The 27404-nt window shown below is 46.4% G+C and overlaps 1 protein-coding gene across 4 annotated transcripts in view; it reads left to right on the top strand.

Moving 5' to 3' along the window:
- Positions 1–27404, top strand: part of Msra (methionine sulfoxide reductase A) — a 333253-nt gene that overhangs the window by 122575 nt on the left and 183274 nt on the right. For all 4 annotated transcript variants that reach the window (XM_006988796.4, XM_016007236.3, XM_042285014.1 and 1 more), the window contains exon 2: positions 12819–12887. In XM_006988796.4, coding sequence (XP_006988858.1) covers positions 12819–12887 — 69 coding nt within the window. The remainder of the gene's footprint in view (positions 1–12818; positions 12888–27404) is intronic.

Below are 27404 nucleotides of genomic sequence, written 5' to 3'. Positions count from 1 at the left end.
TCCAGGAAGAGGTGATTCTAAAGATGTGTGTGTGTGTGTGTGTGTGTGTTGTTTTTTTAAGCAAACCTCAGTGTGTCATACACACTCTCCTATACTTTCCCTTCCTTGTTCCATATGGGGAACATTCCATTCTTACCCCACAGAATGCTTTTCTGCAGCAGAATGCTGCTGGTACCCTTTTTATATCTAACCCCTGCACTTCATATTTATCCGCAAGCAAAGGGACAGCGTCTCATCTTGCAGGTCCAGTCTTGGCTGAACCCTGCCGGCGTCCCACCTCTTTATCAATACTTTATTCTCCTTAGAACCTTTTCCTCCCTTCTGATCTCTCAAAACAGACAATGACTTCAGAAACCGGGAGCCTCTTCCTTTAACAGGGGCCAGCTGTACAAAGCCAGCATTGTGTTCATACCCACCACAATTTGTCTTTCTGAAAATCACGTATTTTTAGCTGTATCCACCTCATTCCCTGCGTGAAGGGCAGTGAGTGGAGATGAGTTTGCTGTGAGGTTTGTACCAATATAGCCCGGGCTTCCAGCACAGAACAATATCTGAATAGCAGCCATAGAGCCAACCAGGCCCACTCTCCCCCGACCTAAGTGGAATGCTGCCGGATACTGCCAGAGATACTGTGGGGAGGGGGACTATTCACTGGAACAGATTGCATGGGGAGGGCTGGGCCCCACAGGCTCATCTGAGTTTCGGGCTGACCATTTATCACTGTCAGAGAGTGGGGTGGGGGCGGGGAGTCATCCGGCCCCTCCTGCTCAGCTGCTGACTGACAGCTGACAGCACCATATACCACTTTCAAGCAGCCTATGTACCATCAAGGGAAAGCGTAGTTACCTGCTTGAGCGGCTGACATGTTCACAGAGAAGAAAGAAAAGATCAGCAGAATGCTCTGGGGTGTCAGTGAACTGTGAACTGCCTCCTCTGCACAGTGTTGTGTGGAACTGTTACTGGAAGCCGAGTTCAATGTGTACAAGAAGCACTGGGTTAGGCTCCAAGGAAATAATGTGCCTGGTGATTGGATGAGGAGATGCCGCTGAGGTCTGTGTACCTTTATTACATTCCAAGGACTTGGCTGTGCTGTGAAGCTGTTATTTTAATATGCCCAAACTGATCTCCCTGACAAATACCAGGGAGAAAGCGAATAACTTTGTGTCAGCGACATACCAGGGCCGTAAAGCAATGCGAACCAGCAAAGCTCAGCCCCTACGAGTCTTAAAAAAACAAACATTTAAAAAAAACAGTATTAGAAGTATGATTCCTCTGTCTCTTCCCAAAGATATGTTTGCCATGCATATTAAAATCTACATGGTGCTTTCGAAGCCATAGGTCACAGAGACACACGTTAGTGTGGAAGGGGTTAGTCTTGACTTCCTCCTGTACACCAGCATTTTCAACAGTTTCATTCACAAGGACATCACTCAGTCTTTCAGGCTGAAACACAGATCATAATCCATAAAGTAGCTTTATTTTAAATGCAGTTTATACTCTCAAGATTATCTGTTTTTTAAAATGTGTGCATGCATGGATATGTGCATGCTCTGTGGATATAGTATGTGTGTGTGCATGTGCCACCCCCCAACACACCCACACCCCCACACCCACACCCACCCACCCACACCCACCCACCCACACCCACACACACCCACCCACACCCACACCCACACCCACACCCACACACCCACCCACACCCACACCCACACCCACACACCCACCCACACCCACACCCACACACACACACCCACACACACACCCACACACACCCACCCACACCCACACACACCCACACACACCCACACACACACCCACCACCCACACACACACCCACCACCCACACCCACACCCCCCCCCCACACCCACACCCCCCCCCACACACACACGGAGACTAGAGGTGGACATAACCATGTTCCTCTATTGCGACTCTCCACATTGCTGTTTGAGACAGCCTGTCACAGGACCTGACATTCACGGATTGACTAGACTGGCTGGCCATTGAGTTCTAAGGACCCGCCTGTCTTCTCTCCCTCCAGCACTGGTATGTAACCAGCACAGATGGGTGCAACCATGCTTGGCTTTCTTTAAATGAGTACTGGGCATCTGAACTCAGGTCCTCATGCCTGGGTGGCAGGCACCTTATTAACTGAGCCATCTCCCCAACTCCAAGGTGATCTGATTTTGACAGTTGTTAGGATTTACTTGCATTAATGAGGGGGAGGATTTCAGGAAGTCAGGAAATTTCCATCCTATAATATTGTATGTATTCCCAAGTGCAGAAGTTAGCTGTGGTTCAGTGTGGTTCAATGTAGTGATTAATAAAAATATCACCAAAGTGAAACGCTCCAGACGAAAGGGATGATGGTGGAATGCATTTCCTGGGGTGATGATGGGGTGAGCCTGGGAGCTCGGGGACCTCGGGGAGTGCACCAGAGCAGGGAGCTTTAAGAGCAACAGCCTGCTCTGGCACAGAAGCCAGGAGCATGGATATGACCAGCAGTCCTGCGGAGGGGGTGGGCTGTGCTAGCTGATGAAGGGTGATGACAAGGAAGACACTTCCTCTTTCTCTCTGTGTCACTGACACGAAGCACAGAGCCTGGCAGAGAACCAGCAACCCAGAAGCTTCCCAACTTTGCTTGGCTGTAGGATGGATTCCTCTGCCGTGACATGCTGGGGCGGCTCTGTGCGCGCTCCCCCCCCCAATCTTCTTCTTCATCCTTCCTGCACGCGCCTGCCTCTTCAGTTTATGAACTAATGAACTCATCAGCCCTGCCCAAGTCTGGAGCAATGTCTCAGCCCCCATCAGACAGAAACAAATAGCCTGGCCACACAGCTGCTTCCATTGCCAGTCCCTCGCAGCTGAGCCCTTATCCCTCAGGGCACGACTGAGTTCATGGTGCCTGGATCATGGAGAGGCAGGGTCTGGTGAGTCCTGACAGAAGGGGCAGGCAGCGCATGGACCTGCTGGTAATTTCATACACAGAGAGGCCAGCAGCAGGCCAGCAGGCTTCTCTGTATATGAGATTGAACCCAGAAGAAGACATTTTGGTTTTTAAAATACTGTTTTTTATGTTTTTTTCTTTTTCTTTTTAGTAGACTGATGATCAAATACATGTCTCTCAGGAAAACAACAACAACAAAACTAGAGTCCACAGTCATGTGGAGAAGGAAGAAAAATCCCCTGTAATCCAGCACATTACAGCAGCCACTGTCCTGCAGTCGTTTTTCTGGGCCTTTGTCCTTCCTTACTGAGCAGGGGTTGTGTGACCTGCTCTCGCAGCCCCGTTCTTCTTACTTCCCAATGCCGTAGGGAAACCACGTATGATAATACGTTAGAAATGACTGACCTTCTATCGCAGAACGTCAGAACTCATTCTTGTTGTTATTGTTGTTAGCTTTTCCCCAAACACTGTAGCCCCAGACCAGAAGAACAGAATGCCGGAAGTAGATAGGACTCCCGTGCCCGTGGGCATGCTTGCCTAGAGGCTCTTCTCTCTCCTCCCCCAGGGTCCCTGCCCCACATCTCAGTGACATACAAACTGCCCTTGATGTTGTGAAGTGGACCCGAGGCAGGATCTGGTCATTGTTCTGGAGGGATTCTTCTACTGAAGATGGAAGAGACTGGTCCAAAATTAGATCTTGGGGGTTGCGTGAACCCTGCTTAGTTCTTCCTGATGCTTTGAATGTGTGATCCAGAGAAGGAGCAGTCAAGAGTTAAGGGAAGGCATCGAAAGACTCCTTTGTTTGGGGAGGTCAGCAGACTTTTCCTTCCGTCCCAGGCCCAATGAGAATGTTGATCACCATTCTCATTAGAAGCTGGGGTGCTGGTTAGTTTTACCCGTCAACTTGATACAACCTAGAATCGCTTGAGAAGGGATTCTCAATTGAGGAAGGAGTTACCTAGATGAGAGTGTCCTGTGGGCGTGTCTGTGGGGGTTGTCTTAACTGTTAGTCTAAGTGGGAAGATCTAACCCGTAGTGAGCAGCTCCGTGTCATGGGCTGGGCCCTTGACCATGTAAGAATGAAGAAAGGTAGCAGAGAGCTAATTGGCAAACGAACAAGTAGCAGCATACATTTCTCTCTGCTCTTGACTCTGTTAATCCCACCAGGTGAGAATAAAACCACTACCACAATTTTTGAGCCAATTTTGAAGCAAGCTTCATTAGATACTGGCTAGGACAATGGACACTGGCCAGTGCCATACCTAGTATTCCCAGAAAATGGCGGCAAATTATGTTAGGCAGGTGCTTATAAAGGCAAACCCCACAAGGCTACATACTTCCTGCCTTCATCCAATAGGGGGCAAGCATACATTCTGACGTACTTCCTGTCTACATACCTCCTACTTACATGTGATCAAGCACATCCTGTGCAGTTGGGGCAACCAACCTTATTTACAGAAGTGAAAACACAGGGCTTGTTGTCTTATATGAACAACAGCCCCCAAGCATTCCGGGAAATTATCTGTCCTTGGGCAAGTAGGGTGTACAGGTTAGAGGCATTTTTATTTTTTAGATCTCTTAATTTAAACTTAAAACATAACTTCTGCCCTCACAACGGTAGATGTGATGTGACCAGCTGTCTCAAGAACTTGCCACCGAAACTGCCCTACAAGGAAGCATTATAACCTGGCACTATAAGCCAAATCAATCTCCTTCCCCCCAAATTGCTTTTACCAGGATATTTTTGTGAGGATGAGGGTGTTGTCCCAACAAAACAGTTTCTACCACTTACCACTTTTAAGGTTTGGAAACATAGAGTAAGGAAGGAATTTCTCACTGAATGTGGTGACATTGGGAGTCAGACGGCTGGTATTCTAAACCCTGTGTTTGGGAATATTGACAGTGCTTGAGGAAGGAATGAAATGGGGTCAGTTGCATACAGTCTGGCAATCTCGGTAAACAATGGTATGTTGATCATTATTTCAGGTCTGGTTCTGTGAGGATGGTTCTGTGAGGATCCCCTGGTTCTGGGGATGTCTATTGCTCAATCTGGTCATTCGGTTCTCTACATTAAGATGTGTGTGAGGAGAGCTTAGGTCGCTCATTGTGGGGTAATTGTCACTCATGGGGTGACCTCCCTGCAAGCATTAGTGTTCCTGGTCACTCAGTATCTCCAGTCCTGAAGAAGGTAAGAGAAGTTAGGTGAACTTGAAGCAAATCAGCCTTATGTTACCAGTTCCGAGGCAGCCACTAGATGACCTGCGTGCCCACGTGTAGGGTTGAGCAGGAATCTGACTTGAAGGATGATAGTTGGCAAAGAAGACGACACAAAATGGAGGCACAGAGGCTAAACTTGTCCCGCTTTCAGCTTTCAGACCCTGTTCCCCAGTGTCTGTGGCCTGAAGTGAGGTCAGCACTCTGTGGCAAGTTCTTGTTGCAGGTATAGTCAGGTCCAACGCTCTTCTACCCTGTGGTGACTGAGTTCCGGTGGCTGAGCAGGACTTCCGGGACAGCAGCCATTGTTCTTAGACTTTATAACTGGGCAATATTCCATTGACTAGTCAGTCAGGAGGAGTTCGTGTTCAGGAGAAGCCTAAGGGGTGGGGTCTGCTCCCCTGCTACCTGCCATCCTCTTCACTCATAAGATACAGGTTTTAGCCATCATAATTCAAATAGGAGCCAGTCAGCTTAGGGCGTGGTGGTTATGTATGGGTCTGAATTACTGCAGACATGCTATTAGGCAGTGTTTGTTGTCCTTTGTTCAGGAAAAGGAAGCTGCCATAATATCTGGAGCATCTTAGACTTTCACAGAGCAAAATCCGGTGGCATCAGTGCCTTCTTCTGAAGCCGTGAACATGTCCCCTGAGCCCCTTTCAAAATGCCCATCAGAGCTGACTCTGACCCTTGCTTACATTAACCTTTGTGTTCTTCAGCCAGGAGGCTTTCAGAATAGAGGAAGAGCCACCCCCAGCCTCATATACCCTTGACAGAGGACACATCATCACCATGAGCTGCACACATGGCTTTGGAAGGGCCCCCACTGAGCAGGGAGCAGGGGCAGGGACGTGTGCTCAGCCAGCCAGATTGGAGGCCTCCTACCCTGCTGTGCCTGGGCCACAGATGTCTCTGCCTGTCACCCCTCCTGTCCTTCCCTGCAGTAATCAATAGTGAGGACCCAGCTAATGCACGGTTTTTCTGTTTGGTGAGCTGGTTCCTTGTGGTGAATCCTGCCACTGATTTTAGGGTATAAACTTGTGAATGTTGCCATTTACAAACACCTATGTCACCCCCAAATAGGTAACCAACATAGTATGTTTAAAGGGTATCTGACTCTGTGGCCCCCAGATATGTTGCTGTGGCAGAGTTTCAATGGGGGAATGCTCTTTTGCCTTCTAGGAATAAATCCTGCATTGCTGGACTTTGTTGAGACAGGATCTCTGATAGCCCAGGCTGGCCTCAGGTTCTCTATATAGCTGAGGTTGACATTGAACTCCTGACTCTCCTGCTTCTATCTCCCATGTGCTTGTTTTTAAAGAGCTCACATTCCTCATCCCCACCCCACTACTCTCTCCTTATTCTGAAGCTGTATATTGTATTGCTTCTTATTTGAAAGTTTGCTTTTTTGAGGTTTTAGTGACCTGGGATCAACTCTAGCCCAAAATAACTAAACAACAAAATTCTAGAAATAAGCAAGAGTTTTAAGCTGTGTACTGTTCTGAGGGACATGATGAAATAGTGCATCCTTCCACTCGGCCTTGCCTAGGATATGGATCGTTCCTTTGTCTGGTTTTCTGTCCATTAGCCACTTGGCAGCCATCTTGGCTATCAGTATTTTTGCAGTATTGAGGTACTTGTGTTAAAGTAACCCTTATTTTACTCAATCATGGTCCCAGAATTCACGAATAGCGATTCAAAGGAGACACCAGGCAAAAAAGGAAAACTCAAAAAGCAAAACTAAACCAAACCAAAAAAACACCCCACCCCTCAATACCCACCAAGAAAGATGGAAGGACAGATTAATTCTGGTACCACGTAGCAAGGCTGCTGGTCATGTGGAGTAAAATACAGTATGTAAAAGGCTGGCCATGTCTAAAGTTGGAAGCATCCTCTGGGACTCCCTCCTCCATAGACAAGAGAGTACTTCTGCAGGGAATTTGGTAGATTATCCAGGGGATTTTACTACAGTTTATTGGTAGAAGTGAAGAAGAAAACAACTCCTTTTTTTTTTTTTTGGTCCCATCTTTCTGTTTCATTCACTCAGGCCAAGAATGACAGGTAATTTTGTTCCATGTTCCATCTCTGAATAATTGACTCTCTGGGTTGTTATAATGTGAAAGGATTTTGAGAGAATGGGAAAAGTGACTAGTGATGTCTGCCATGACCACGGGTGTGGAGAAGGAGGAGATCCACCATTTCCTGATTCAGATCTTGTTTTTTTCCCATCCCACGCAGACTCCAGTGCCAGCCTGGTGGTTGTACAACACTTGCAGTGTGCCAGGCTTTACATATCTAACATAATTCTCAAAGGCACCGTGAGGTAGTTCAAATGAGGAAACATGCAATGGAGAGAGTTTTCCAAACGAGGTAAAGTCTCAGAGGTTAAGTGGTATGTCAAGGTCATGTAGCCAGGGCATGGTAGGGGTTCAAGAGCGCACAACCTCCTTCCAGAACCCCGCCTCTCATCCCTAGACTGTCCTGACGCTCGCTTGCTAATGTTGCATATACTGCCACAGGGCTGACGTAGGACTCAATGATCTGTATTCTAGAAGAAAATGCAAAATCAATTTATAGAAACAATTATCTGTGGGCCTCAGGCTCTGGAATAAAAGATGAGATAGGGGACATGTCACCAGAGAGGACAGTGAAGACTTCTTTCTTCCTGTCCAGTGTGGAATGTTTTCACGTTTACTTCCTTCAGCATGGCCATCTCCCCAGAGGCAAGGAGGTAAGCAGCTAAGCAGGAGGCTCCTACATATGAGGGTGAGACGTTGACTCCCTGCTCTCTAGGCCACCCAGCTGGGTCACTGTTTCTGAGTGGCTGTTTTAAGTGTTCACCTTTATACGTGGGAAACATGTTCTTTGTATTTTTTTTTTTTATAAAGGCTACTACAGGACTGTGCAAATGGCTTAGTTACTGAAGTACTTACCTTGCATGCATAAGGACCTGAACACACTTAGAAAAGCCAGACATGGTAATGTGTTCTCTCCCCTCTAGTGCTGGGGAGGTAGATATAGGTGAATCTCTGGGGCTCCCTGGCCAGCCAGCCTAGCTGAATTGGTGACTTCCAGGCCAGTGACAGATGCTATCTCAAAAATAAGACAGGTGGCATTTGAGGAATGACAGCTGAGGTTGTCCTCTGGACTCCACATTATACTCAACACACATAAATGTGCACACACACACACACACACACACACACCCCACATACATGCACACAGACAGATAAAATCCATCTGGTCATAGGTCTCAACAATGTTTGAATCATAACAGACCATAGCTGATGGTGGCCTAAGATTTCATTGTAAAATTAGTGATGTCTTGGCCAAGTTTAGTTTGTGTGAACATACAGAATGGTGTTTAATAATCAGTTTCTTAGACTATCTCCCATTAAGTAATATAGCAGTGTGTGTGTGTGTGTGTGTGTGTGTGTGTGTGTGTGTGTGTCTATTTACTGGATCAAATAAGATACATCTTTCATATTGGCTTGAAGAGACTTTTAAATGCTCTTTAGTTTATTGATTAGCTTAACAAATACTGAAAACCTGTGTGTCACTACATGCTGGGATCATGAGATGATGAGGTGTAGGATGAGACCACTGCCCTCCCGAGCTTGCCATTCACTGGGAGATTCGGTCTCCTTGTCCATGTAGTAGTGAGCAAGGCAGAGGTGTCTGTAGTAGAGGGAGGAGAGAGTTGCTAGTCAGTCTTTACAGATCCTTGAAGTCCAGTAGAAACATTGACTCTAGCCTCAGAGTAATGGGGAGCCAGCAGAGATGGGGAAATGGGGGTAATCTTGACTGTCAACTTGGTTGCATTGAGACTTGCCTAGCAGGTTCATAAAGCATGCCTCTGGGTGTGTCTGTGAGGGTGATCCCTTTAGGGGTGGGGAACCTTCCTTGAGTGTGGGTGGCATCATCATGTAGCTTGGGGGCCCTGGTGAAATATAAGAGGAAAAGGGAAAGAGCCCATAGACACAGGGTTCTCTCTGCTTCCTGGCTGCCTTGATGAGGGCACTCTGTTCCATTTTGCCTTCCCACCCTGACAGACGGAGACTCTGAGACGTAGCCAGATGACCCAGTCCCCCCTGAAGCTGATTGCTCAGATTTATTTTCTTTTTATCAGTAACAATTTTGATGGACATTGGAGGGTACTTGGGGGATTATGTTGTAGCTAGACTTTTCCGCCTTGCCCACAGTCAGGACAAATCTCTGTCACCCGCCAGTCCCACAGCCGCTCAGACCCAACCAAGTAAACACAGAGACTTATATTGCTTACAAACTGTATGGCCGTGGCAGGCTTCCTGTTAACTGTTCTTATAGCTTAAATTAGTCCATTTCCATAAATCTATACCTTGCCACGTGGCTGGTGGCTTCCCGGTGACTTCACATGCTGCTGGTCATGGCGGCGGCTGGCAGTCAGTCCTTCTGCCTTCCTGTCCTTTTATTTCTCCTCTCTGTTAGTCCCGCCTATCCTTCCTGCCTAGCCACAGCCGATCAGGTTTTATTTATTGATCAATCAGAACAACTTGACATACAGACCATCCCCCAGCACAGCCAAGTGCAGACCATCTCAGACACCTGCACTCAGGCCCATGGTCCTAATCATCCTCTATGCGGACCTGCTGGGTAACGCCACAAAGAACCCAAGAAGGGCTCCCACAGGACATACAGAACAACCCACAGCATTATGTCATATAATTTGGATGTTTTTTCATGTTTGAAAGATAGCTGTGTTACATTGGGAAGAATAAATGGGCAAAGGATACAGAAAGGCAGTCACTGGAGGCCAGACAGAGAAGTCAAGGCACTGAGACAAGGCCAATTTGCATGGTAAAGGGAAGGTGAAGTTAGCTAGACTCAGGGACACAGTATGTGTGGGTAGCGCAGGAGCAAGAAGAAGCAAGCCCAAGAGGTGGTGGTGGTGGCCTGTTCCTAAGGCAGTGATGCAGGCCATCTCCTATGCCACCACGATGCCACAGAAGACTCACCTTCTCTTTAAGTGTGAGCTTCACCTGGGCTATAGATTAGCCTTGGCCCGCCCAGGACACCAATTGCTAAGGGAAAAAGTATACGAAGAAGTCTATGGTTTTGTGGCTTCTTAAAATTTGGAGTATTTTCATCCTAGACAATAAGAAAAAGAATCTAACAACGACAAAGGCAGTGTCGAATGGAAAGAAATACCCCCACATTCACTGTGTTTTCACTTTCCTCTCAATACCCGCATTTCAGGTTGTTGTCCTTGTGGTCCACATGAATGGTGTAATAAAGCTGTTTCCTCTTGCCAGTACTGCAGATGTGATATCTCTTCATTGCTCTAACTAGTGCTTGAGAGACATTGCTGTCACATCTGTTGAGCCCAGGCAGAGAGATCATCAGCAAGCCAAGAAAGGACTTCATCCGAGTCTAGCTTGGTGACCAATGAGTCTCCTGGACCTGCTCACAGGAACATAGGTTGACTAGACCACTGAGAGTCCCACCAGCAGCATGGAGGACTCATGAGAAGCTGCCGCCCTGACAGTCCCATGGGCAATTTTTAGGCACTGGCACTACTTGGATCCAGTATTAAGTCAGTTTCTCTCTTATGTAACCATGGGGAGAGGGACCTCTTGGAGAACTCTGAAAATCTCTCCTGAAGGCTCCCAAGCCTCCCAGTCCCTCCATGAAGGAAGGCTAGTAAGTCTGATCTCTTGATAATGTGCTGGTGATCTCTGGGTAATGTGCTGGTGATCACAGCTGCTCTGACTCAAGATGGCGATAGTCATGTCCAGTTCAGAGGGAACAGCTGCATTTGATAAAGCCGTGAATGTAATTTCTAAGCAGTTTGTGAGGTTTCCTTAGGGCAAGTGGAACTTTACATTCTGTTATGTATATCCTCTTTTTTCCCACCTACATTTTTTTCTCAGGTTAAACTCTTACAGGTGGGGTTAGTGGGTTAAAGGAAGGAGTTTCTGATTTTTTTGGCACGGGTAAAAGTGACATTCCAAATTCACTAGTCAGAGTTAAGGGATGGGCCAGGGCTGCTCATAAGTCAGAGCCTTGGTCTCCATGTGTTTACAAGAATGCATTGACCAAGGAGCTTAACCATGGGAGTGAGCCAGACAGGGTCATCTGGGACCTTCCATCGTGCCTCTGCTGATTATGTCCAATAGTGGCTGAGGGCCCCAGGCAGCTGCTGAGCCTGCCAGCTGTCTGTCTCCACTCTGGGCTGTTGCTTTCCCTTTTCCCCGCTTTTGTTACTTGCAAGCCAATAGAAAACCCTGAGATGAACTTAGGGAATGAGCTAGAAGGGGCCTCGCAGACTCACAGGGTCTACATCACCTAGTCAGTGCTGCAAAGGGTGCCGAGAAACCCATGGTTTGGATAGGAGCTTAAAGCCTCCTGTGGCATGGTCCCATCTCAATCTAGTGTCATAGCCCATCACACCTGGACCAGATAGTTCTGTGGCTCACCAAGATCCTCTGACGCTCACTCAGGTTGTGTCCTAGTCGCCCTTTGCTAGAGCTTAGTAGACATAGTGTGGCCATTAAGTCACGGGGAGGCTGAGTGTCATGAGTGAGCTGTTCCTCCTGTGTGTTTCTATGTCAATACTCATATTTGAACATCGCCAAGAACATTATCAAATGTGCTCAGATGGAGTGTTCTCCGGAGTTCCCTGCTTGGGAGTCTGAGAACAAATTTTGGAAGTCCCAACCTGGAGGCTCATTACATCTCTACTTTGCACTGGTGGTGGGACTTCAGGGCTGAATGGCTGCTGATAAGCACTGGATATCCATGGGTCCCAAGGCAGTTGTCCCTGGGAGAGTGCTTGAATCACAGTGGGTTACCATGGCCTCCTGCTGCACTTCTTGCTTAAATACCAACTTTATCAATATGCTGATTGTTGGACATCATCAGGGGGAGACATCCCTACTCAACCTGGATTTCAAGGATCCCCTCTTTCTCTAGGGTGGTCAGCTTCAGTAGGGACCCTCTAACCAAGGGTCCAACATTTTTCAGTTGTCCAGGCCTGTAAGAACTTGGAGTCTGACACATTCATTTACAAAAATCATGCCAGAGTTTGATGTCTAAGCTACTTTATCATTGAGACTGAAACAAAGTAAAAGGCTAGGGAGATGGCCCAGTCAGTAAAGTGCTTCCTCTGTAAGCCTGGGGACCTGAGTTCGATTCCTAGAACCCATGTAAAAAGCTGGATGTGGTGGCATGTTCTTTTAATCCCTGTGCTAGGGAGGCAGAGGCAGGTGTGCTCTCTTGGGCTTCTTGACCGGCCAGCCTTGTCAAATTGGTGAGCTCTAGGCCAGTGAGAGGCCCTGCCTCAAACAAAACAAAACAAAACAAAACAAAACATGAACCAAAGTCGATCCCACCTGAGGAATGACATCCAAGGCTGTCTTCTGGCCACTGTATGTACATGCACACATATGCATGTTTGCTTCCTCAAACCCACATGGGCCTGAGCACGCGTACACAAAAGGGCATGTAACACACTCAGATTTATTTATAAAACCAGGTGACAGGGATTCTTTTAAGAGGGTAAGCTTTGGTGTGTTCCTAACTCCTGAAGGGAAACAGGCTCACTGACACATTTAATGACATGTGTTAGTATGCATGTCAAACTTTACACTTAAACTCACATTTCTTTCTTTCTTTTTCCAGCCAAGCACCATGTCAGTGGCAACAGAACGGTTGAACCTTTCCCAGAGGGAACACAGATGGCTGTATTTGGTAAGATATCAACTCAGAAAGAAAACCCAAATACTGTGCAAAGCTTCCTGCCAACTTTCTTAGCTGTAGTAAAGTGTCCTCGGGGCTTCAAAATCTGGGCTCTTCTAGATATTTACAAGTCGTTACAGCCAAGAAACTCTTGAGTTCTTAGTAATTTCTGGGCCCAGGAATACTTACTTTGTAGACTCCAGCATGTTTTCTTGTCTAACTTTGACAGGCCTGATATCACACTGCAAGTTTGCAATTCCTTTTGTCCACACTGTGAATTAACCTAATTAATTTAAGGTTTGAGCTTCTCTTTCTTTTTCACATAGATGCACAATTTTATCAGGTTGTTTGGAGTCATTATGGTCACCTAATTGGATGGTCTCTCCTTTCTCCATGAATTGAGCACATTCACTGGTAGAAAATATTAGTTAAAAATATTTCCAGCAGAGCCGAGTCCAGTCCTTGGTTACATACCTAAAAATTACAGTTGTGAGTTTTTTGAATTTTTACTTATTATTTATTTATTTTTTGGCAAATTCTGAACCATTTGGTGAAGACTTCTTTGTCTGCGTTTCCACCTCCATAGCGTCTGTCTGTCTGTCTGTCTGTCTGTCACGCTGCCTTCTAAACGTCCCTGCTTCTGGCAGCTCTCTGCCTGTCCTTCCCTGCCTCCTCTCCTCCTTCCTGTCCTCACGTCGGCTCCCTGCTGCCCTTCCTTGCTTCTGTCTCTGGACTTTTCTCTCCAGCAATGCTCTGAGGTCCTCTCAGGCAAGGCCGCTCTCATCTCCTGGGGTCTTATCTTGCCCTCCTTCGCTTCTGCTCACCAGCCACCATGAGATGAGCCGCTTTGCTATGCCCTGGCCTCCACGCTACGATGCTGTGCTTCGCCGCAGGACCCTTAGACGATGGGCCAAGCCATCGTGGACTCAAGCCAGAAGCTATAATGTATTTTCTCATGCATTTTTTTTTTGACACAGTGATGACTAATAAATATCTCTTCAAGAGAGAGAAATGACACAGGCCTGTCCTAACAGGCCTCTGTCTCCTGCAATGTAGTGGGAACTAACACACATTGACCTCAGAGTTGGAAACACCAGGGCATGTAACTCCATGTCAAGATTCCTTTTCTTTTCCATTCCATGTTAGTTCCCAGAGGTTTACTAAAACCTTACCAAAGGCCTTCACAGTGTGACTTTGGTCAAGACACCTTTTAGCTTTCTAGAGTTGAGTGAATCCTGAGACCTCTCTAGGTCTGGGCCCTTTGTCCTGCCTCCTCCCTACTCAAGACCTCAGGGCTCAAGTGATGATCATAGTGAGCCTGGAAAGCATGCTGCTACCGGCTGAATGGCCGAGAGGTGTGATGTGAAAAAAAATAGTCTCCGAGCCAGCTGTGCTAGCAACGCCTGGGATCCCGGCACTCGGAAGGAAGGCAACGGTAGAAGGATTGCTGTACGTTTGAGGCCTTACTTAAAACACAAACGAATGAACAAACAAACGGAGATGGACCGCTTACAGAATTCTTCAAGTTCTCAATATCGAAAGGGCAAAATTATACAGAACCGAAAATAGCATATGCCTGACATCTAAAAATTCTGTCTTTGTAAGCGCAGCTTGGCGCTCTCTGCTGCTTAAATGAAGTTCCCGATTTGGTTAAGTAGATGCAGTCATTGCAGAGTGAGGTTTCCAGAGCTCTGCTCCTTTTATGTCACTTGTCCACCTGGCCTGTGGTAGATGAGAGAATGGTTGGCGTGGGGAGAACTCCTGTCATCCCAGGTTGCTTATAGCTGTACTGGAAAGGTCAGGTTAAGACAGCACTTGACTCTGAAATATACAGGGCACTTACCCTGTCAACGCTTCAAGAGGCTGGTGGGCTAGCTAGGCAGTTGGCTCAGAGAGGTCATGTGACTTACCCAGGGTCACTGGGCCTTTGGAACTAGGGTTTGAGGGGGAGTCTACTTGGCTTGGAACTAACATCTCTTTCTGATGTCACCTTTCTCTGTACTGCTTGAAGAAGCCCTGCCAGGGCCCGATAGATTGAAAAATACCTTACAGCCAGATCCACACACAAAAGCATGATTTCCAGCCAAGCCAATTTAGTAAATTGATTTGTAAACTCCCGTGCATTCCCAGAGTGCTCTGAAGGACTCTTGAGATGCAGCTTTTGCTGGGAAAATGCTGTTTGGAGTGAAAGTCTCCATCCGGCTCCCTCCCCCTGTCAATTTTAGTAGCAAATAATGTGGCCAACACTGGCTGCATCTGTCTGCCTGTCAGTTACCCAGAGCAACAGGGGAGCTGCTTACCTGTCCAAACTCCTCCTGCAGCCTTGGAGGTCTCAATACATTAATGCCAAAATAGTGTCACCAACTGTAACTTCATCTGGTGGCTGAAGATTTGAACATGCCGAGTAGAATGATGTCTACATGGCGGCTTTATGGTTTAATCTACTCTGCTGGTGACTGCTGAGCTACAATTAGGCTTTTAGATCAGCTTGGAGGGATCAAGGCCCACTCTGGTATGAAAAATACAGAAGTGTGTGGTACCCGGTGATCAAAGATGGCTCCTAAAACATAGTTCCTGCCATTCAGTCTTTGCCAATTATCTTAACTCAAGACATGTTTCTTATTCTGTCTTCTGTAGTCCATCTGTGATTTTTTTTTTACAGGTCTCTTTCATCAGCTGGGCCAATGTTAATGAGGGAGGCCACAGGCCCTGGTCCCTGGCACTCCTCTGGTCTGCCTCTGATGCTCACTTTCTGGTTAGAGGGAGCTCACACTCTGCAAAAGTGAAGCAGAACATTTTTGCAGTTATGTAATACCTCTGTCTGTGATGTCTGAGAGCGCCCTGTGGCCATCCCCCTTCTAATCTATATGGCAGTCCTGGGAAGCGGGCAGAGAAACTGCAGCATCTCATCTGGAGATTAAAGATCCAGCCGAGCTGAGAGGCTGCTTTCTCCCATATGAGAACATCGCTGGCGAGCCCTCCATGCCTGCCTGTCCCAGGAAGGTTTTCTCTGCTTGCAATATCTTAATGAAAGTGACAACTATTGGCTGTGGGCCACTCTGTCCAACAGAGCATCCAACTGTAGCCCTCTGGGGCTGGGGGAGTGCTGTCAGTTCAGACCTGCTATGGAAAACACCCTGTAGACAAAAGGATCTATCACAGCAAATAGAATAAAAATGTATCAATGGAGAAGTGTGGGCAGTGAAAGCAAGGGCAAGAGATTGTAGTCACAAGCTAGAATTGAAAGATGAGTTATTTTAAACATTAGGGGCTAGAAAGGATGCTCAGTGGTTAAGAGCACAGTCCTCGGGGTTGGAGAGATGGCTCAGAGGTTAAGAGCATTGGCTGTTCTTCCAGAGGTCCTTAGTTCAATTCCCAGCAACCACATGGTGGCTCACAACCATCTGTAATGAGATCTGGCGCCCACTTCTGGCCTGCAGACATACATGCGGACAGAACTCTGTACACGTAATAAATAAATTTAAAAAAATAAAAAAGCACAGTCTTCTAGCAGAAGACCCAAGTTTGGTTCCTAGCACCCATGCCAGGTAGTTAGTTCACAACTGCCTGTAACTGTAGCTCCAGGGGGATCCAGTGTCCTCTTCTGGCCTCCACAAGTACCTGCACTCACATGCACATACATACTTACACATAGGCATACATCCATACACATAATTTTTTAAAACCTTTAAAGTACAATCTTTGAACATCTATTTGCCACCCAGACTCTGACACTCCCAAATATGAAAGCTTGCCCTCAAAAACAATGTCTAAACTACACATGAGGTGCACACCTGTAATGCCAGCATGAGACAGGAGGATCACAAGTTCCATGCCAATCTGGGCTGTACAGTGAGAGAATGAGACCCTTCTCTTATTAAACTTTTTTTTAAAGAAAAGAACTAGAAATTATATTAAAATAAGATATAAGCTTACAGGAATTCAGGTAACTGGAATATAACTTTTAGATACACATTGAATGAGGTAGACATTGAAAAACAATAAACTAAGGTGGACAAACTGAGGTTTAAAAAGGTTGCAAGCCAGTGGATATTGTCATGTTGTCACTGTATCAGCTCCTGGGCTTGAGCCAACTTGGAAGACCTTCCTCAGTACTGGTCTGCCCCTCTTCCTGACCGCCTTCAAATTAAAAGTCAGTGCTCAGTTCTGAAACCTATCGCAAGGCCCTCCTGTGGGAGTTGGGGAACTGACTGCAGCTTGTGCTTTTCATGGTGTACTAAAACTGTCCAGTGATGTGGGCCGGTGAACGCTCCATCACGGCAAGGATGCAAGTCGTTCATTTCTAACCCACACAGGCAGGGGCTAAATAGACTTTCAGGGTCTCCCCTTCCAATTAGTGAGAGTTGACTGTGGCTCAAAATGGTAAAATTTGTTTTGTGTGTGTGTGTGTGTGTGTGTGTGTGTGTGTGTGTGTGTGTGTGTGTGTGGGTGTGGGTATGGAGAGGGTACTATGTGTGGAGGTCAGGGGTTTCTGTCAGGTGTCTTCCCCTATTGTGATCCACTTGATCTTCTGAGACACGGTCTCTCACTGAACCTGAGGCTTGCCGTTAGCTAGGCTGCCCGGCCCATGAGCTCTGGGGATCCGCCTATCTCGACTCACATGTTTGTTTGTTTGTCTGTCTGTCTGTCTGTCTGTCATTTGAAATGTGGGTGCTGAGGCTCTGAACTCAGTTTTTTTTTTTTTTTGGTTTTTGTTTTGGTTTATTTGTGACAAAGTTTTTCCGTGTAACCCTGGGGTATCCTGGAACTCACTCTGTAGCCCAGGCTGGCCTCGAACTCAGAGATCCACCTGCCTCTGCCTCCCAAGTGTTGGGATTAAAGGCGTGCGCCACTACACCTGGCCCTAAACCTATTCTTAACAAATCATTTTATACTCAAAATCCTTTTATCTTCTCATTTCAAAGCCCACATCGAGGCTGCTCAGATACAGGATCCTACAAGGAGAACTTGAATGTGGCAGAATTGTTAGGAAGCGACAGCAGCTGCTGTCCCTTATTGTCCCTTGGCCCTTGATAGCCTGACAGTAGCTTTTGGGGATGACCAGCCTCTGAGAGGCCTGTGATCTATGTCAGGTTGTCTTGGGGGCCCTTCAGCAAGGAGAGCACATTCCAGTCTAAGACACCGGGGGACAACTTCCTACTGCTGTCCCCCAGCTGCTCCTACTGTTGACACCAGGGTCAGTCCTTGGCAGGCCTTTCCTGGAGTAATGTATAGAAAAACACCTGGGACCAGCAGCTGTCAAAGGACCCAGGGATGTGCCCTACTCCTGGGGACACCTTTGTGTGAGGAATGAGATCAGTGTCTCTATGAGGAACCCATCACAAGAACAACACCCCCGCCCCCACCTTGAATTGTGATTTTTTTTTTTTTTTCTTTAAACAGTCCTGGTTATTTGATGGCCAGCCGAGAAAACAGACTTAGAAACAGCAGGCAATATGTCAGACTTCAAAGGAAAATGTATTGGTGTCTTGCTGGCTCACAGCCAACATTATGTTGGTAAATAATCAAATCCCAGTGTGGTGGGTTTCTCCCTGAACCTTGACTGAAAACTATTGAAGCTGGGTCTGGGGCAGAAGAGTGGCAGCCACGCATTCCAGGGGAAAGGCTGGGGCGAATGTTTGTAATTAAGCAGTCTGTCCATGCCCACGAGACTGATGGAGCAGCAAGCTGAGAACTGGAGCAAGCTTCCAAGATGGAGAAGCAGTGGGTAATTAGAGGCAGGGCCTCTCCCCAGGTCATCTGAAGCATCTCAAAGGACAGGACAGTCCTTAGATATTGGAGCCTTTTTTCACCCCCTTGGAGACAGGATCTCATATATCCCAGATTGGCTTTGAACTCACTGATTAACTAGTTAGTAGTCAAGGATGACCTTGAACTCATGATCCTTCTACCTCCAACTTCCAAGAGCCAGGACTATAGGCCTGCACCACTGTCATGTCTGCTCTATGCAGTGCTGGAGAATAGAGTCCCGGCCTCCTGCTTGCTAGGCAAACCTCTTCCAATTGCATCCCTGGCTTGGGAGATATATTCTAAGGCAAATTTGTTTTTCGTTATCTTTTTCACATGTTGATGATCTTGACTTCCATTTTATTCCGGGATGCAGACAGACCTGAGGACAGAAGGATGGGGCCCAGACGCCTCTGAACCCAGGCCTGTGGTGTGACCTCTGAGGTACATCCATGTTGTTTTGAGAGAGCAGGAAGCTTGTCTGGAGTTGGGAGAAGAGACATGATTCTTGCAGGCATTTCTAGCTTTTTGACATTGTGACACAATGCTGTCTTCTACAAAGTTCGTGTATAAGAACCATTTTACAAAACAAACAAACAAACAAACAACAAAACCCGAAAAACAACACCCCCCCCCCCACCAAACCGTTTAATTTTAGAATTTTGATACGGGCTGCCTTCATAGCTTTCGTGGGCCTGTGGGCTGTGGGTGGGACATCCTGGTGGGGTGTGGAAACTGGAGTTCAGGTGGGAATTGTCTGTCTTTGAAGGACTGTTCTGGGCAGGAGTGAGATGACATTTACCACATTAGCACTTTATTGGTTTAGACATTACCTTCCTACCAGCCGCAGTCATTTGCAATATAGAAGAGCCAGAGGAAGGCCCTCCCAATAGGACAGCTCGGGGAGGTCCAGGAAGATCTGGGGTGCTGCCAGATGAGTCTCTTGCCCCTCTCTTGTGCAGTCTATGAGGTGAAGAGGAGAGGACAAGGGTAGCTTGGGACTTGGGTCGGACTGTTGCAGAGAATGCCTCACGGGCCAACGGGGACACGAGATCCCCAGAGCACTTCTCGTTGGCTCATTAGAGTCTGTTGAGCTACCCCTCCCTCCCCAGGTTGTCGTCATGGCCCAGGTCCTGGAGAGTGATCTCAGCTTCAGTTCCATTGATTCTAGCATCCCTCCTTCTTCATGCCAGACGAGACCTTGGTCTGAAGGACACCGAGAGTGACAGCCTTGTGTCACAGCTGAGAACTGACTTCCCATCACCCAGGTCCCAGTACTGACCTTTCGGCAAAGCCCTCCCACACTGGACTGGACTAGTCCAGCCCAGGCATCCTCCCGTACCTGGCAGAAAGCTTTGGCCTCAGCTATGAAACCAGCTGGTTATGAATGTTATCATCCTCCTTTGCCCCTAATCCTCATCCAACAGGCCTCTTCTTTTTATTTTTTTAATAGGAAAAGGATCAATTTCTTTTACAAATGTGGCAGACATTTCTCAGATTTCTGAGAAAGCATGAAAAAAAAAAAAAAAAAAAAAAAAAAGAGGCCAGGGAGCAGTTGTGTTCTATTGTTTTTCTCCACACTCACATTTCACAGACAGTGAACAGATGTAGAGAACAGCAAAAACTGAATTGATTATTCAGCCTCGGTGAACCAAACTAGCATTTGATTTTTGAGTACTGAGGATCAAATCCAGGGCTTTGTACATGCCTGGCAAGCATGCTACCACTGAGCTGAACCTGAAGCCCCTGCCTATCATGTCTGAAGAAAACCTGAGTACTATGGGTCAAGTACAGGTAACATAAAACATGACATTCTTTCCCTTGCTTGTATCCTCCTCAGCTATTTCTCAGTCTTGAGTTGTAAAACACAAGAAATTATGTACAAGGCATAGTAAAGCAGCATACATCTGAACTCTGCTGGATCAAAGAAAAATAAGGGCTGGCAAGATGGTAAAGGCACTTGCCACCAAGCCTGAGGTCCTGAGTTCAATCCCTGGGACCCCCATGGTGAAAGGAGAGAACCAACTCCCACACATTGTTCTCTGACCTCTGCATGTATGTATGTGCCCCCTCCCATGTCCATACATACACATAAATAAATGTAATAAAACTTTTAAAAGAATGACACAAATAAGGAGTGTAAGCCATATTTATAGACTTGTAATTTATGAAACAGTGTGACTTTGGCTTGGTTTTTTCTAACAGCAACATAAAGTGTCATCAGTTGCATGATATAATTTGTTTGGTAAAATAACAAATACAGGGTGCAAGACACTGGTTCTGCAAAAAATGTCGTCTTCAAGGTAGTCCCATCATTTTGTTTAAAATGAACTTCCTAGACACTGCTCCAACTTACAAGCTACCCTTGGAGGACATACCCAGCCAGCTTCCTCTAGATGTACAGTTAATGTTAAAGCTGGCAAACAGCAGTAACTTAAGCTTGTATATTATAAGGTTTATTATTTGCCAAGCTGGTATCTGCTGGAAGTCCTTCCCTCCCTGTCCTCTTCAGTGATGCCGAGAGCTGCTGCTGTGTGGTGTAAAGCACTGCTACAACAGAACCAACCCTTACACCAAATGATCCTGGTGACCGAGTCCAGAAACCCGAGCGATATCCGCGGTGTCCAGCTGGACTGCGACCCAGTGCCACAGACCTGGTGCTGCACCCTCAGCACCCAACAGTAGGCACAAGTGTTTGTGCCAGTATCTGACCTCAGAATGTCGTGTGTTGGGTAGGTTTTGAATGGATGGTGTTAAAATGTTTTGTTAAAGTAAAACTTGGTTTTGCAACAACAACAACAAAATAACAGATACAAAAGTTACTGTTCTAACAGTTTTAAGCATTCAGTTTAGTATTGGTCAGTGCACTCACATTGTTATGAATCTTTACCATTGTGCACCCCAGACTGAAGTTCTGTGGCTGTTAAACACCCGTCCTCAACCCATTTTCCCTAGCCCCTGATAATTCCCATCATGCCTCTCTCTTCATCAGTCTGACTCTTCTAGTGTCTAGGTGTGGAATCACACAATACCCCTTTGTGACTAGCTTGTTTCACACAGCAGACTATCTCACGGTCCATCTGTGTCACACTGTATGTTACATCTCTTCCTTTCTCTGGTTGAGTAAGATCCTATTGTATGTATGGACCACGGTCTGTTTATCCATTTAACCATCCACAAGAACCTGGGTGGTATCTACCTTTTGCTGTTTTCAACAATGCTGAGAGGAACGCAAATGCAGCCCTCTTTGAATCTTGATTCGAGTTCTTCTGGTGACTATACCCAGGACAGAATACTCTCTGGGGGTTCTTTTTTTTTTTTTTTTTTTTTTTTGAATTTCTTTCTTTTTTTTTGAGATATTTATTTGGTTTTATTTTATATGCATTGGTGTTTTGGCTGCATGTGTATCTGGGTGAAGGTGTCAGATCCCCTGGAACAGACAGGTGTGAGCCTCCATGTGGGTGCTGGGAATTGAACCCAGGTCCTCTGGAAGAGCAACCAGTGCTCTTACCTGCTGAGCCATCTCTCCAGCCCCCTCTGGGGGTTCTTTAGGCACGGCCATTTTGTTTTCCAGAACAATTGCACCTTCTTAGGCCCCAGGAAAACACAAGTACCGTTCCCCTACATCTTTCCCAAGATTCTTTACGGTTTCTATTTTCCACAAGAGGCAAAGTAAGTATTAACCTGAAATCCCCATCAGTGGGTGAACAGGTTAAAAAAAAAAATGCATCCAGGGTCAGCCTGAGGGAAGCTCCGTCACTAGAGCAACAGGAAGGAGCCTGAGGGGCATTTTGCTCAGTTGGTAAACCAGGCACAGAAGGATGGGGCCACCATCCCCTCACATGAGGAATCTAGAAAAAGTGGTCTCCTAGAAGCGGAAAGTAGAATTGTGGATGCCAGGGCCTGGGGCTGGGGTGCAAAAGAAAGGTGGAGGGAGCCGGGCGGTGGTGGCGCACGCCTTTAATCCCAGCACTCGGGAGGCAGAGGCAGGCGGATCTCTGTGAGTTAAAGGCCAGCCTGGGCTACCAAGTGAGTTCCAGGAAAAGGCGCAAAGCTACACAGAGAAACCCTGTCTCGAAAAAACAAAACAAAACAAAACAAAACAAAAAAAAAAAAAAGAAAGAAAGAAAGAAAGGTGGAGGGACACTTGTCAGAGGGTGGAAAATGTCACTCTGATGCAAAATAGTCACATCCGGGAGAGCTCTCGTCCAAGAGTCGACTACAGTTGAAATTGTTTGAGAGTAGACATCAGGTTGGCTTACCCCCCCCCACCCCAACATGGTAAATACATGGGATGATGTGTTAATTAGCTTAATTGAATCACTCCACAGTAAATACATAAGGTGGCACATTATATACCATAATTATTTTCAGTTTTAAAAGACAAATTAATAAAAATAGTTTTGAAAAGATTAATAACATATGGGAGGGGCTAGAGAGATGTCTCAGTCAGAAAAGGGCTCACCTGACAGGTAGGAGGCCCTGAGTTAGGATCCCAACACCTACGGACGGAACACTGGCCATGGTGACACACACATAGAAGCCTAGCTCTGGAGAGGTGGGGATTGGTGGGTCTCCGTGGCTCGCTGGCTAGCAAGCCTAAGCCTGATTGTTGAGCTTCGGGCTAATGAGAGACCCTGTCTCAAAATACAAAGTAGACAGTACTCAAGGAATGATACCCAACTTTGTCCTCTGAGGTCCACAAATATGCACGCATGTGCACCACATACATTTGAACACACACACACACACACACACACACACACACAGAGAGAGAGAGAGAGAGAGAGAGAGAGAGAGAGAGAGAGAGAGAGAGAGAGAGAGAGAGAGAAGAGAGAAATCAAACATGCAGGGGTTAACAAGCTGCTAATACTTGGTAGAGAGCATTTGCAGCCTGCTCTTGCTCCACTTGGAGATCAAGGATGCCTTGTTTCAATATCCTTAACTGTTGACTGTTCTACTTTCTCACTGCTGTAGGGCCAGGACCCAGCTTGTTCCAGGACATGGAGTCTTGGCGCACACTTGATATAACATGCTCGAGTCAGAAACAAGAGGCCTTCCTCATTCCAGAGTAACAGTTTACCAATATAATTTATATATTACACTGCCCTGTTTATATATGCCCATATATGTAACATATGCTCTTCCATGTTGTTATAAATTAGAGGATTTCATTTTCATTTAATTTAAATTTAATTTTAGATTTATTTATTTTGTGTGTATGGAGGTTTTGCCCGTTTGTGTGTCCGTGTATCATATTGCTTGCTTGATGCCAAAGGAGACCAGAGAGGGTATCAGATCCCTTGGAACTGGAGTTACAGACAGTTGTGAGCTGTCATGTGGGTGCTGGGAATTGAACCAGTGCTCTTAACCCTTGAGCTATTGCTCCGGTCATCAGATTTCATTATTTTCATGGCTAAACTGTATTCTGCTTAGGGTGTTGTCTAAACACTCATAACAAATTTTCTTTATTCACTGAGCTCCCATGGACCCTGGGGAATCTCATTTCTTGATTGTCTTGAACAGTCCTCCAATGAACACAGGAACACAGACACCCCTTCAGCACACCAGTCCCACTTTCTTTGGATAATACCCAGAGGCAGAGTGGCAAATTGCTGGATCATTGAAGAACCGCCATGTTGTGTTCTATGATGCTTGTACTGACTTCCATTCTGTGTTTCTGGGGGATATGATTTGAGGTTATGCATGTGTATCAGTGTGCAGCAGCCAACTGACGACATCTGGTCTCTATTATTGCTCTCTGCCTCATTTCCTGAACGGTGTCTCTCCCTGAACCTAGAGCTCTCCACTTTTCAGTACACTGATGGCCAAGAGGACCCAGTGATCCTCCTGTCTCCAGCACGGAGTGCTGTGGTTACAGGTGTGTGTGGTTGTCACTGCTTTTTGCTTACGTGGGTGCTGGTATCCTCATGGTTCTGTAACAAGCCCTTTCACTCACTGAACCATCTCTGCCACCCACATTCTTAACAGCATACACAAGGCTACCACTCTCTGCGTTGTCATCAATATTTTTTTGTCTTCTCGATCTTAGCATTCTAGCTACAGTAAGGTGATGGCTCATTGAGGTTTCGATTTGCATTTCCCTAACAGTTAATACGGTTGGGCATGTTTTCATATACTTGTTGGCCTTGTGTATGTTCTTTTGAGAACTGTCCGCTCAGATAATTTGCCCATTTAAAAATCATCACCACCATCGACATCATTACCATCATCATCGTTAGCTACTATTGAGCTGTTTGAGCTCCAAATCTGTTCTGATTGTTAACCCCTAATCAGATGAGGAATAGTTTGTAAACATTTATGCCATCATGCAGGCTGTCTCTTCATACTGTCGCTATGCAGTATATTTGCTATAACAATTTGCTATAACTCCACTTATCTCTTTCTGCTTTTGTGTATGCCTTTGAAGCCTTATCCAAAAACTGATTGCTCATGTCAATGTCCTGAAGTGTCCCTGTGCTTTCCAGTTCTGAATTTCTCTCTAGTCTATCCTCTTTGAGTGGATTTTCCTTCAGGGGGCTATTTTCATGGCTATCCACTTTCCCATCATTATTTATTGACAGATTGCTCCATCTTCACTTATTTTCTTGGTGCCTTTGTTAAAAATTCAGTTGGAATTCCTTTGGACTTACTTGGGGTTCTTTGTTCTATTCCACTGGCTCATGTGTCTGCTGTTATACCAGGGTTACACTGTTTTGGTTAGTGGTGTTTTATAGTGCATTTTGAAGTTTGGTATTATGATGCCTATAATTTATTTTCTTAAATCTTATGGCTCAGGTTGGCTTTGATTGTGGTCTTTTGTAGTTTGATATGATTTTAGGGGTTGCTTTTTCTATTCTGGTGGAGAATTTCATTGGTGTCTTTGTTAGGATAACATTGAATTTATCAGTCACTTTGGGCAGTTTGGACATTTTAGTACTATTAATTCTTCTAATATGCCATAAGAAGTATATTTTTGCTTTTGGTGTCTATTTCTATTTTTTCCTCAGTGTCTTATATTTTTCATTGTATTGTTCATTTGCTTTCTTGTTTAAATTTATCCCTAGCTATTTTGTGACTCTTGTTGAGTGGGGTGTTTTAAAATCTAGGTCACCCGTGATGTATAGAAACACCACTGGGTTTCTGTATCCTGCTTTCATGTCCTGCAGCTTTACTGAATTTAATGGACATTAATCGACCACTTACTGAATACCAAACAATGCCATAAGAAGGATATTTCCATCAGAGAAAACACCGAGAACCAGGGAAAGTGAAGGAACAATGGAGTGTAAATGACTGCTTGACACGTGGTACGGGAGGTGTAGGTGACTCAGAGGTAAGAGCTTCCCGAGGCACCAGGTGACATGGCTGCTTGTGGCCTGCACTTGGATTCCTGGTTTGACATCTGAGCTGAGCTAACAGCAGAGCTCATCGCCGCTGAGCTGACGTTTCTTTTACCGTCTTTCTGGAGTAAAATGGTGCCTGTCCAGTTCATGAGGGGTCACAGCGACACTGCTCAGCCCCACGCAAACGCTCAGCTTGTCAGCTGCCTTGTTCCTGCTTCTGTCTCACACCACCTGTGTGTGTACTGAAAGGAGTGGCTTTGCCCTGACCCTGCCAGCTGTCCCCTTTCTTCCGGAGAAGGAGAGCCATTTCTGCTGACCCAAGTTGTCTTCTGCCATTTTACTGCTTTTCAAGAAAGCTAAGCAGAGGGGCACGCGGTGGCCACAGATGGCTTTGGGAAGCTTTCGGGAAAATGTCTCCATCTGGGGCCTCTTTCCCACCTCCGTATGCCCTGCACTCCTTTAGGAGGGAGCTGGAACTGAGCGCATCCCTCTGTGGTAACTGGCATCCATTGCAAATGTCATGGCTATTTGTTCATTGACATTCCATGGGTCTTCTACTCCCTCTCCAAGGGAAACCCAACTTGTTAGTACCTTGCAGAGTGCAGAGCCCATAACAGATACATCTGGGGAGCAGAAGAAAAGTAAAGGATGCTCTTTGCCACACTGAATGCTGGTTCTGGTTTCTCTGGGCTTATATTTGGCCTCAACCAGATGCTGAGCAAGCTTGTCAGGTTCTGCTGGCACCCTGTGCTCTCGGCCAGCCTCACTTCCTTTAGAGCTGTTTGCATCCCTGGAATTGAGAGTCTGTGTTTGTCAAATCCTCTGCTGTCCTCTGGCACAGCTTGACGCCACTTGCTCTCCAGCTGCCTGGAGACGTGTTCAGTTGGTTTAAGAGCCAGGCTTCCATGTACCTGGGGCATTCTGTTCAGGGGAATGCAGGGCCTCCTTACGCCATCCCCGGGGAAGCATCCATGGCTCCGCTGTCCTTTAAAGGTTACAGACTCACTGGGGTACATCTTGAGACAAGCAGATGGCCTTGGACCCAAAGGTGTCTAGTGAGGAGCGGGTGTGAGGACTTGTAATCCACATGGCACAGGGGGAGCATCACTGAGATCTCAGAGCTGTCCTCACATGGTCAGTGAGTCATTAGGTTGTAGGGAGGAGAGGCTAGCTTTGTTCTTTGTGGTCTCAAAAGAGAGGAGTAGAGGAACAGAGAGACATTCCAGGGCTTTGGTTCAATGGAGGTTTCCAGCTGTTGTTAGCTCTACAGGGGAGAATTGGGCTCCTTTGAGCTTCTACTAGACAACCAATTGCCAGGATGCATGAGGAGCTTTGAACATTTACAAGGCATCTAGGCTAGATTAGAAGCAGAGTCCTTCCAGTCTGGGGTTCTAGTTCTTGAAACTTTCTGGTAAATACTTAGGAGAGCAATCCT

This window comes from Peromyscus maniculatus, chromosome 9 (genome assembly GCF_049852395.1).
Source record: "Peromyscus maniculatus bairdii isolate BWxNUB_F1_BW_parent chromosome 9, HU_Pman_BW_mat_3.1, whole genome shotgun sequence".
NCBI classification, from domain to species: Eukaryota; Metazoa; Chordata; class Mammalia; order Rodentia; family Cricetidae; genus Peromyscus; species Peromyscus maniculatus.
The sequence above is the reverse complement of the archived record's forward strand: the minus strand, read 5'-3'. Positions and strand labels throughout refer to the sequence as shown.